Source organism: Lepus europaeus, chromosome 10 (assembly GCF_033115175.1).
Source record: "Lepus europaeus isolate LE1 chromosome 10, mLepTim1.pri, whole genome shotgun sequence".
Lineage (NCBI taxonomy): Eukaryota > Metazoa > Chordata > Mammalia > Lagomorpha > Leporidae > Lepus > Lepus europaeus.
In genome coordinates, this window is record NC_084836.1 from 87,414,137 (window position 1) to 87,426,857 (window position 12,721).

General features: G+C 39.4%; 1 protein-coding gene across 6 annotated transcripts in view; it reads left to right on the forward strand.

Annotated features, from left to right (window-relative positions):
* TASP1 (taspase 1) overlaps positions 1–12,721 on the forward strand; it is a 274,377-nt gene that overhangs the window by 226,684 nt on the left and 34,972 nt on the right. For all 6 annotated transcript variants that reach the window (XM_062203858.1, XM_062203859.1, XM_062203857.1 and 3 more), the window contains one exon: positions 11,448–11,521. In XM_062203858.1, coding sequence (XP_062059842.1) covers positions 11,448–11,521 — 74 coding nt within the window. The remainder of the gene's footprint in view (positions 1–11,447; positions 11,522–12,721) is intronic.

A 12,721-nucleotide genomic window follows, 5' to 3' on the forward strand; every position in this document is an offset into this window, starting at 1 on the left:
GTAACTGTTACCTTGCCTTTAAGTTAACTCCAATTTAGAAAGTAACTACAGGTTTTTTCCTATCTGGGAATATGTCCATGATGCTGATCATTGTTTATATATACAATCCTTCCATTTGTCCACCTACTCCCTACTTTCCCATTTTTTTCATCTTTTACTATGAAATCTTTCATATGTTTTTAAAAGAAGGACATAATAAATTTGTAAGTTATAAAAGATAATAATAAAATGAACACCTGTGGACCTGCCACCCAACCTAAGAAATTGCGCATTACCCATATCTTTGAAGCCCCCATGTGGGCCTCTCTGATCTTACTGCTTTGTTTCCTCCATCTTTTATTTCATGTTAACCCCCTAGCTTTTCCTTACAGCTTTTTCATCTTTCTTTGTATCTCTGAATGTTGTATTGTTTAGTTTTGTTTGGTCTTAAGCTCTGTGTAAGTGGTAGATCATATGCCTTATTCTGTGAGGATGTTTTCAGTTTCTGTCATGATTACCTGAAAGGATAATGAGTTTCTTTATCATTTTAGACTTAACTCTTTCAAGTCAAACTGTTCTGCAGTTGCCAATTAGAACTTGAATGGAATGTTTCCCCTCTTCTTTTCACAATAAGCAAAATCCTTTCTTGAGTATTTTTTTAGTTGCTGTCACCAAAACATAGTATGGTTTAAAGATAAAAAAAAAAAAAAGTTAGATTGAATTGATGCTTCCTGGAACTTTAAAAAGATAAAAGGTCATTTAACTGTAAGTTGCAATTCCAACCGCCTTTGGTTTTACTGGCATTAAAAATTTGGCGAGCCCATATAAACATATGCACTTCAAAGGATCTTCATTTGGGGCACCAGCAGTATCACTTATTTCCATTACATGGCACACGCCACTGTGAACCCTTATGATTAGGCATTTCTGCTGGGTTCACATGATCCTAAAACCAACAAAGAGAAGGCCAATTAGCTTTTAGGCTCATAGTCAGGGAAAGTCCTTTAGTGATGCTACTTACTTTATCTTAAATATGTAAATAAAATTTTGATCTGTAACAGGGTCCAGTGTCGTAGTTGGAAGGTCATTTCTTTATTGCATCATCAATGCTTTGTACTTATTACATCTTCACTATAGTTTTCAGAAATAGGCTGGCATTTTAGTTCTTATTTAAGAATCAGATAGAAGGATGCAAAGTAAGTTTCCAAGATATCAAATGAATAAAGCAGGCGTGACATAAACTTTTCAGTGACTAAGAGTAGCATTTTTCTGTTGTGGTGTTCTGAGATTGTTATTTTCAGTTTTAAAACCCCAAAATGTTGATTACAGTAGCTATAATTTGCTGCTTTGTTTATTAAAGACCTTTACTTCCTTTAAAAATAATGTATTCTTTAAAAATTGGAAATAGAGGTTTTCATCTGTAATTTTCTTTTCCATCATAAGTATAGTTCTAGCTATCATCTAATCAAGAAGTTTTGTTTTTTGGCTACAGAGTTTTCCAACTGAAATAGAGGATACGAAAATTTATGAACAGATTGCTAGGTATTATGTAATTCATATAACTCTGATTCTTCTAAAAGTCTCTGGAAAACATTTTGACAAATTTTATAGCCCATTTTCATCTGCTCAGAGGGTAATAGAGATTATTCCAGCATGAAATAAACCCAAAGAAATATTTGTTGAATAAATACAATCATGTTTCAATAAAACTCATTTTACTGAATGGTTTTTGTTTACCAGAGAACTTCAAAGTTGCAACCAATGGCCCCCTATTTCTGGAAGTTTCTAAGATATATTAAAATGATAAGACAGGAAGAGAATTAAAATGCCCTTTAGAGCTTGTATTACTATTTGACCCACATCATCCTTTTTTAGTCAGTATCCTTCTTTAGTCTTGAACACATCTGATTGAGCCTTGAAAAGAGGAAATGATTATTTTCTTGGCCAGACATAACTAGGATTCTATAGAACTCCGTCCCATTGCTCCTGAGACTATGCAGCAGTGAAAGTGTTTCAGGGAAGCCTGCCAGCTCAGTTCCTTCATGACCATAATGGGACATGCATTCCATGAATCTTAAGGATTCCACATTAGGACAGGAAAGCATCTTTGCTTATTATTGTTGTTATTTTTATTTTGGTGAAGTTGAACCTCCTACTGTGTTATAAAGAGTCTAACAACCAGGGGTTGATAAGAGGAGACTGTTTTATATAAGGTTCCTCAATCTTCCCTTCTTATAAATGAATTTCTCTTTATTCAATAAAGAGTAACTTAAACACTGTGCAAAATGTCCCAGGCTATGCCATGCGACCTAAGGCTAAGGAGCGGCTGCTGACTTGGCAGCTGCCCAGACCAACACGGTTCTGATTTTAGAGTTCTGTTTTCTTTGCAAGAAAGTCTGGCATGTGAAGCCAAGCAGAGAGGTTCTAAATGGGGGCGGGAGCCAGTGCAGCTGGGGGCTGTTAACAATTGGAAGACAATATTTTTTAAAAAAACAAGGGGTGGCTGAGGGTTTCTTGTTAGGAAAGAGAATCTGTTTGGACAGAAAAACTGCAACCTAGTAAGGAAGCTTTGTTTTGTTTGACTCAATTTAAGCAGGATAACATGGATAATTTTGAAACAGAAAGAGGTATCCTGGGGGAAGAGCCATGCAGGGGTACTTTGTATCCCCAGTATTAGTCAGTGAAGGTGGTCATTAAAATGCCAGTAGGAGAGAAGCCTTGCTTTTGGGCTTAGGACTTCCTTACACAACAGGGCACCATTAAAACTGAAGGGGAACCAATCTTGAGAGCACTATCCTCAAGACTGAATTCGCTTTTGCGAAAGCAGTAAATACAATTCTCTGGAAAGGCCTTACCCCTAAGGTTATGAGCAAATGTGTCGTGAATGTCCTGTCATTCTAGAGGAACACATGCTCAGTTCACCATCACCTGACTCATTCTCTGACACCATATGTTGCGAAATCACTTAGTGGAGAAGAATCTTGTTGAATCCCTGTGTCTGCTTTTTTCACATGTTAAACATGCTCAAGAACTTATTTTAGGGACCAGCATTGTGGCCTAGCCATTAACCCGCTGACTGTGATGCCAGCATCTCTTATGGGTGCTTATTCATGTCCCTGCTGCTCCATTTCCTAACCAGCTCCCTGCTGATGTACCTGGGAAAGTAGCAGAAGATGGTCCAAATGTGTGGACCCCTGCACCCAGGTGGGAGAACTGGAAGAAGCTCCTGGCTCCTGGCTTTGACCCAGCCTAGCCTGACCATTGTGGCCATTTGGGAAGTGAACCAGCAGATAGTTTCTCCCTATCTCCCCTTGTAACTCTGCCTTTCAAATAAATAAGTCTTTTTTAAAAAATTTATTTTAGTGTATTCTGCATACTTTCTAATGGAGGTCTTTTCATGGTTTGGGCATTTCGGGTAGCACCAAATTCCTGCACTTTGGCTTATGGAAAAATCAGCAATTGAGGTTGTGAATCATCACCAGCTACTACCAAAGGACAATGGTCTTAGGAGATTGTCTAGATGGAAATAAGGTTGATCTTGACTACACTGAAGACTGTGATAGCCAGCACTTCAGCAGGTTCACACATATAACGATATGCCATTCATTTACCCTACTTATTGGCAGAGTTCATGGTTCCCACGTGTAATAATTACACATAGAAAAAAAATCCCAATTAAATAGTGTCTCTGAAGTTTGCTGTATTACTAAAATCAGTTTTTAATACCTTTGCCATAAACTTCAGTTTTTAGTGTATGGGACGGTTTCAAATATAGTCTCTTAAATCAGGAACCAAATTATAGACTACTAGAGATGACTGATGTGAAGAAATGCTGCTCTTTTACTGAAACAGTAATTTTTCTTTGTAAACTTTGAGCAAAGTTTGTACTACTATTTCCTGGCTTTTAATTATAAATCAGTAAATAAAACAAATCTTTAAAAAAGTTTGATTTTATTTAAAAAATTGTAAATCAAGACAACTAGTAACTAAATAGTTGCAAAAGTTCTTTGTGATGTAAACTTTACCCTTGAGACAAATAAGTGTTTGCTAGTCTTTTATTTATTTTAAAGGCAGAGAGACATACAAAGGTGGACAAAAATCTCCCACTTGCTGGATCACTCCCCACATGCTCATAACAGCTAGGAGGAGGCTGAGTTAAAGCCGAGAGCTAAGAATTGAATCTGGATCTGCCGTGTGGGTCAAGCACTGCTGGATTTCTGTGTCCAATTGTTTCACATTAAATCTACTGAGAAACTTGTTTTATTGTGTTCTTAATGCTTTCTGATGGAGGTCTTTTCATGATCTGGGCATTCCTAATAGTCTCTCAGGGTGCACGTTGGTAGGAAGCTGCAGTCTGGAGCAGAGCCAGGACGTGTACCTAGGCATTCCCATTTAGGATGTGAGTATCCCAAGTGGTGTCTTAACTGCTATATCAAATGCCTGCCCCATAATGGTTTTTATTTCTAATGGAAAGATAATTTGGGGAAGTTGTAGGGTATGGTATTTTTTATTTTTGTTTATTCTTTGGACATAGAAAAAATGTATTCCTAAATATATAAAGAAATTTCAAACAAGTTTGTGGAAAGGTTTAATTAAAAGACAAATTTGGTGCAAGAAATTTGAAATCTATGCATAGTTTTTAAATAATGTGCATTTTATGTGAACCTTTTGAAAAGCTCTTATATGCATGGATTTCAAAGAAATTTTTGCATCAAAATAAAAATTTTAATTCATTTTCCATGGACTTTTTTTTTTTAAGATTTATTTGTTTATTTGAAAGAGTTACACAGAGAGAGGGAGAAAGAGGGAGGGAGGGAGGGAGGGAGGGAGAGAGGTCTTCCATCCAATGGTTCACTCCCCAGCTGGCCACAATGGCCGGAGCCGTGCCGATCAGGAGCCAGGAGCTGCTTCTTCCAGGTCTCCCACGTGGGTACAGAGGCCCAAGGACCTGGGCCATCTTCACTGCTTTCCCATGCCATAGTAGAGAGCTGGATCGGAGCAGCCAGATCTCGAACTGGCGTCCATATGGGATGCTGGCGCTTCAGGCTAGGGCATTAACATGCTGCGCCACAGAGCCGGCCCCATGAACCTTTTTTTTTAATATGTATTTATTTATTTGAAAGTCAGAGTTACACAGAGAGGAGAAGCAGAGAGGAAGGGGTAGGGGGAGGCGGAGGCCGAGGCAGAGGCCATGGCAGGGAGTTGGATTGGAAGTAGAGCAGCCAGGACTCAAACTGGCACCCACAAGGGATACTGGTACTACAGGTGATGTCTCCACATGCCATGCCACAGTGCGGGACCCTCTGTGGTCTTTTGAAGCACTCATGTATCATGAAATATATCTTAAACCTTTTTAAAACAGAAGCACACATGAAATAAGGTTACTTATTGATAGCTTGTTGAAAATGTGACCAGAGGCTAGCAGGAACCTAAACCTGCAATTCTGAGAGTAATGACAGTGTTCATTGCAATCTAATAGAACATAACTACCAGAAATTATGACATGTATTTCCAAACGACATATACCGTTATATAAGAGACTGCTCTTTTCTTCACTCTCAACTGACACACTTTTATTTCAGACCTCTTGGTATCTGAAACTTAATAGTAGTATTCTGTGATTTAAATTTGTGCTTCTTGCAATATGAATAAAGTAGAACATCTTTTCATATATTTTAGGGCTATTCATATTCCCTTTTATTCATGTCCTTTTTGCTTTCTCTTTGAATATTTGTCGAATAGATTTGTATAGCAAACTTATTAAGAAAACTAGCCCTTTGTCTATGCTGTGAATTGCAGATATTTTCCCAAGTTTGGCATTCACTTCTTGATTTTTTTAACATGGCAAAAATACATTTTTTAAATTTCTTTTTGTCTTTATTTGAAAGGCAGAGAAAGAGATAGACTTCAATCTCTAGGTTCATTTCCCAAATGTCTGTAACAGCTGGAACTGGGCCAGATCAAAGCCAGAAGCTTGGAACTCAGTCCTGTCTCCCAAGTGGGTGGCAGGGACCCAAGCACTGGAACCTGCTGCCTCTCAGGGTACTCTTTGGGCGGAAGTTGTGTTAGAAGCAGAACCATACGTAAACGCAGGTGCCTTGTTAGGGATGTGGGTATCTCACCTGTGGTGCCAAATGCCCACTCCTATAAACCCTTTAATATATTAAATGTATTGATCATAGCCATCTTTTGTGGCCTCTGAGTTTTGTTATAATATTAAGTGCTTCCCTTAAGAGATATTTAAAACGTTTTAAGAGTTGTCGTTGGTGTTTGTGTTTGATGTTTAGTGGTCCTTTGATGTTTGTAAGGAATTTAATATTCTTAAAATGCAATGTTAATTGTTATTCTTTATATTTGTGCTAAGTAAATTTCAGAATAATAGAACAGTGGGAGACCACAGATTTGGGTGTCCAAGAACCCAGCTTGAACTCTGGTTTTGTTGTGGGGCGCACAGATTAAAAACACAGTGACACTTTTGAGGTCAAATTAGAAATCTTAGTTAGCTGGTGACTGCCCTCTCACAGAGAAAGTCTGGAAAAGACAGCCCTGAATTGCAGTAGCAGGGGGTTTATAAAGGCAAAACCAACTTTTTATCAGTCATTTAATTACAGTTGGGGGCTTGTGCAAGCAGAAAGCAGGCATACAGAAGCGAGAAGCAGTTAGCCAATCAGCCAGTTTCTTTGTAACCTTATTGAAAAATGTAACAGTTTAATTATTCAGTTGTTCCCAGTCAGGGTCAAGCAGGGTGTCACCGACCTTGGTGCCAACTGTGTTACCTTGTGGCTGCAGCCAAGAGAAGACAGGAAAAACCGTAGTCTGGTGGCCTTGGCCATTATCAAGCAAGCAGAGGTACAGAAGCCGGAAATGAGCCAGTTACAAACATTTATTTTTATGAAGAACAGGCCCTGTTTTTAAAACAACCAAGCAAAATAACCTATAGTGTAACCACCTAGCTGTGCTATACCTTGTAGACAGTTTAAACTTTTGAGTCACCTGGCATAGTTTGTGCATTGCTAAGTTGACCTAAGCCAGATGACTCTCCTTCTCAGCCTCAGGTCCTTCATTTTCGCTGAGTTCTAAGACAGACAAAGCCTGGCACGTGATACATTCTAAATGTTAGTTTCTTCCTCTCCTGCCTCCTTAAAGTACTTAACTAAGAAATAATTTACTAAGTTGTCTTATTCATGAAATGAAAATAACACAGTGGATTTTTCTGAAACAGTCTATAGATCATAGATATTTCTTTGGAATTTCTAAAGCTGAGCTGAATTAATAGCTTGTCACTATATGCTGATTGATTGGTATTTAAAAATAATGTGTTAGTACAATACATTACCATTTTGGGATGAGGCAGGGATAATAAGTACATATGAATACAGTAAAGAATGAATTTCTAAAAACTGGGTTACTTTCTTTAGGAACTACTAAACTCAGGCCAGCGCCACGGCTCACTAGGCTAATCCTCCGCCTGCGGAGCCAGCACCCCAGGTTCTAGTCCTGGTCGGGGCGCCGGATTCTGTCCCGGTTGCTCCTCTTCCAGTCCAGCTCTCTGCTGTGGCCCGGGAAGGCAGTGGAGGATGGCCCAAGTCCTTGGGCCCCTGCACCTGCATGGGAGACCAGGAGGAAGCACCTGGCTTCTGGCTTCAGATCAGCACAGCACGCCAGCCATAGTGGCCATTTGGGGGGTGAACCAACGGAAGGAAGACATTTCTGTCTGTCTGTCTCTCCCTCTCTCTCATACTGTCTAACTCTGCCTGGCAGAAAAAAAAAAAAAGTAGCTATTTGATGAAGTCAATCAAAGTCTATCCTCATCTGTAAATTTGTATTCATTGCCACCTAACAGAACATAGCTGCCAGAAATTATGACAATGTATTTCCAAATAACCACATGCCACCATCATTAAAACAGACTGCTCTTTTCTTCACTCCCCATTGAAACAGTTTTATTTCAAACCTCTTGGTATCTGAAACCAGAAAAGTTGAATTTCTGAAAAGAAGGCTATAATTTTAGGGAGGATAATGCATTTAAATTTTTTAATTGCCTCTTTTGAAAAGGTATGTTTTTATAATTCACTTTCAAGATTTCTGGGGGGATTAAAAAAAATCAGTTCCTGCACATTTGCCACATTAATATTTGAAGTACATGAAGAAGCTGCAATTTTAGGAATGCCTTAACTTTGTATTTGAATATAATTTGTTGTCACTAATGTAGGGAACTTCATTTAGACTTAAGTGCCTTTGCTGTGTTAAGTGATTTAGAATATCCCAGACCTTGCTCTGGACTTCAAGATATTTGAAGTTCAAAGCAGACGTGTGGGGAAGAAGAAACATCTGGTGAAGAGAACTCTCTGCCTTGCGTGATGCCGTGTCCCTGCACTCCTCAGCAGAGCGTCTGGTGAGCAGGTTGGCAGGTTTGATAATTAATTAATGATGAGGGAATGAGCCATGTATCTGAGGAACTCAGTTTTGCCCTTTACTGTTTCTTTCCTCCCCACATGTCTGGCAAAGCCTTCAGAGTCCAGGAGCACTGATCTCAGGCTTGTGCCTCAACTCAAACCCTCATCTTCAGGCTTAATTAGCTCAGAGATATAAACAGATGACTAGCTTGGGACAGGAAGGGTTTAGTGCTGAGCCATGTAGTTTTATTATCAGGGAGTGGAGAATGACATCAAAACTTAACATCAAAAATGCCTGAGAAAAAACTCAGAATTTAGAAAACATGTACTTAAAGGTGAATTTTTGTGCATATCCATATATATATTCGATTTTTTTTATGACTTTTCATTAGGATTTAATTTCACACTTACAGAAAAGTTGCAAGAATAGTGCGAAGGACACCCATGATTTCTTCTGGATTCACCTGTGGTTTTCATTTTTCCCCTGTTTATTTTTCTGTCCCTCTTTCTTTCCCTCCCCGTTTCTCTCTCTCTCTCTCTCTCTCTCTCTCTCTCTCTCTCTGTTTTATACATATACACATACACTTTTTTTTTTTAATATTTGAGAGGAAGATGGCAATCTCAGGGTCTTTTAATTCTTCAATGTGTAATTCTTAAGAACAAGGCTGTTCTAAATATTCAGGGACCGGCTCTGTGGCATAATAGGTTAAACCTCTGCTTGAGATGCCAGCATTCCATATGGGCGTGGTGTGGGTCCCAGATGCTCCACTTCCTATCCAGCTCTCTGCTAATGGCCTGGAAAAGCAGTGAAAGATGGCTGAAAGTGCTTGGGCCCCTGCACCCATGTGGGAGACCTGGAAGAAGCCCCTGGCTTCAGCCTGGCCCAGCCCTAGCCATTGTGGCCATTTAGGGAGTCAACCAGCAGATGGAAGAGATCTCTCTCTCTCTCTCTCTCTCTCTCTCCCTCTCCCCCTCCCCCTCCCTCTCTCTCTCTCTCTCTCCCCCCCCCTCCTTTCTCTATAACTCTGCCTCTCAAATAAATAAATTAATCTTTAAAAAATATTCAGAGTATAGTTATCAAGATCATAACATTTACTATCGGTACAGCATTGCTGTCTAACACATAGTCCTTTTGAAAACTCTGTCAATTATCTTGATGCTGCCCCTTTATAATATCCCCCAACCTTTTGTTTAGAATACAATCCAGGATGACACATTGTATTTAGTCATGCCTCCTTTAAATGAACTGTTTCTCAACTTTCTTTCTGTTTTCTCACTTGCATTTTTGAAGAGCTTGAAACAGCTATTTATTTTGTTTAAGTATTTATTTAAGAAGAGTGAGAGACAGATATCTTTCGATCTCCCATCTGCTGGTTCATTCCCTGAATGCCTATAGCAACTGGGGCTCAGCAGGCTAAAGCCAGGAACTGGGAACTCAGTCCATGTCTCCCATGTGGGTGTAAGGGACCCAACTGGTTGAGCCATCACCTGCTGCCTCCCAAGATGCACATTAGCAGGAAGCTAGAATTAGAAGTGAAGCCAAGATTTAAAAAACCCAGCATTCCAGTATGGGATATGTCTAAACTGGGCCAAATGGCCGCCCTTGAACCAATTATTTAGTGTATTAGTTTTGCTTGGTGTTTCCTCATTCAGTTCTGCTTATGCTGTTTTGGGAGGAATGCTGTAGAAGTGGTGTTGTGTGTTAAGGCATCCTATCAGAAGGCCCATAGTGTGAATTTGTGCTCTAGTTGGTGATGTTAGCTCTGATCATATGGTTAAGTTGAAACCCATCACATTTTTTCCACAGTTTACTTACATTTTTGCACCTTTATGTTTAATAAAAGTTTTGTAAGGAAATATGTTGAGATTATGTAAATATAGCCTGTCCATCTTCAATTTTTACTTAGCAGTTTTAGCAGCTAGAATGACTTTCTAGTTCTTTCTTCTTTTTTTCTTTTAAAGATTTGTTTATTTTACTTGAAAGTCACAGTTACACAGAGAGGAGAGGCAGAGAGAGGGAGGGAGGGAGGGAGGGAGGGAGGGAGGGAGAGAGAGAGAGAGAGAGAGAGAGAGAGAGAGGTCTTCCATCCGCTGATCCACTCCCCAGATGGCCAGATGGCTGCAATGGCTGGAGCTGCGCTAATCCAGAGCCAAGAGCCAGGAGCTTCTTCCAGGTCTCCCAAGTGGGAGCAGGGGCCCAAGGACTTGGGCCATCTTCTACTGCTTTCCCAGGCCATAGCAGAGAGTTGGATTGGAAGTGGAGCCGCCGGGACTTAAACTGGCGCCCATATGGGATGCCAGCAATGCAGGCGGTGGCTTTACCTGCTACGCCTACAGCGCCGGCCCCCGCTTTCTTCTCTATTTATTAGTTGACATTGTGCTAAAAGGGAAGAGCTTTGGTTTCTCCTTCATTTACTAACTTACTTGTCTGGGTCAGTGTGGACTCATTAGTTCTTATTTTTGCAGTGGTTATAGTTCATTTGTCACGTTATTTGTTTTGATAGGCACAGATTTGGCTAGTGGGGGCCCTTCAAGCTGAACTGTGTGCCTTTCACAAGTCCTCTTCATTCTTTGGGCATTTCCTTGCATTCTGGCACAAGATTCATTTATTATTTTCTCTGTCCTGTTTCTGGAATTGACATTTTTCTAAGGAACCCTGTTTCCCTTTCATGGAGAATGATATTTAGAAATCAAGACTGTGTGTGTGTGTGTGTGTGTGAATTTGAAAAGAAACTATCTTATGGAATATTACATTTACTAAATCACCATGTACAGTATGTATTAGTTTGTGTGTGCATGTTTAATGTTACAAGTTTCAAACAGAAGAGCATTTATTTTACATGTAATAATCATAAGTTTTGACAAGAAAGAAATACATTTTTCATTTCACAGTAAATGGCATTACACAGTTTTGAGCACTAAATCATCTTGACATTTATGAAGGAGCAAATGGAAAGTGGGGGAACTGAGTGTGTTAAATATAAAGCTATCTTTAACTGTTCTATTAAAAAGCAAAGATTTATTTTCCATCTGTGATCTGAATGTGCCTATTTGTGTTCTCTTTCATGGCAGTGGAGTTTCTGTGGAGCCACACGACTGAGAGCATGTGTGTTGGATATATGTCAGCCCAGGATGGGAAGGCCAAGGTAAGTGGGAAAAACTAGGTCATAACCTGAGAACCCTGTTGCCATTGAATGTAGCTCTAAGCAGCTACATTGATATGGATGGATGTTTTCAGCCTTTCACTGGCAGTAGCTAGGTAGTCTTTATAAGAATCTGATTAAGAACAGTTAATAATTCCAAAGAAAAATTGCAGTTCTTTTTTGCTCTCAGTGACAAAGCAAGTGAGGATGAAGAAAAACTTTTTATTTTTCCCAACTTGCTCCTTTTTGTTCATTATAAAGAACTAGCAAAGAGGAAATTGGGGGTTGGGAATGGAAAATGAGAATGAAGCTGATGTGGTAACATAACTGGGTAATTGTGTAATGGATATTATAATAGTTAAAGGCAACTGAGGCAAAGAAAGCTTAGTCCCTGTGAAGCATTCCTTGTGTGTTTGATGGCAGAGGTGGCTGACCTGTTTGCAGATGAGCTGGCTTATGTGCCAGCGTGATTTGGCATGCCCTGGTATGATGCCTTTGTGGGCAGTCAACGTTCTTTGGCCTTGTGTGCCAAAGGCACACACATCCCTCACTGAGTCGTGGCAATCATGTAGGTGTTCACACATCACCTCTAGAGTTGCTTGTCTTCTCTGGGCTCATGGTAGTGGATTCTGGGAGTAAGAAATATCATTTGTAGATTTTATTTTATATTGGGTTCATGTTCATCTTGTTCATAACATTTTTAGAAGTAGCTATGGTATCTGATGTTTACTTGGCATTAGAGTACAAGTTGCAAAAACTGTGATGTGAAATTGAGCAGCCTCTTCTTTACAAGAAGTGATTTATTCTGTACATTTGAAAATACAAAATAAGAAAACTTTTGTTATAAACCATCTAACAGACTGAATCATTAATAAGTAAAGGATAAATGTAATAAAGAATAGCTTATTGCTCATTTGTCACGTAATGTTCATTCGAGCTGTTCTCTGTCCATTATCCAGCACGCCAGTAGCTTCACAGGGCTTCTGTGTATAAGGACATCTCATCAGACAAAGATTGGCTGTTACAAGAGGCTTCCAAAAACTCATGGAAAATGGAATTAAATGGGAATTTTATTTTGGAGCAAAAGATTTTTGTAATCCATGTGCAGTTTTCTCATAGTATACATTTTCCATCAACTTTTTTGAAGACTTCCTCGTCATAGACCTGTTTCATAAGAGAATGCATAAAGATTGCTTTATTCCA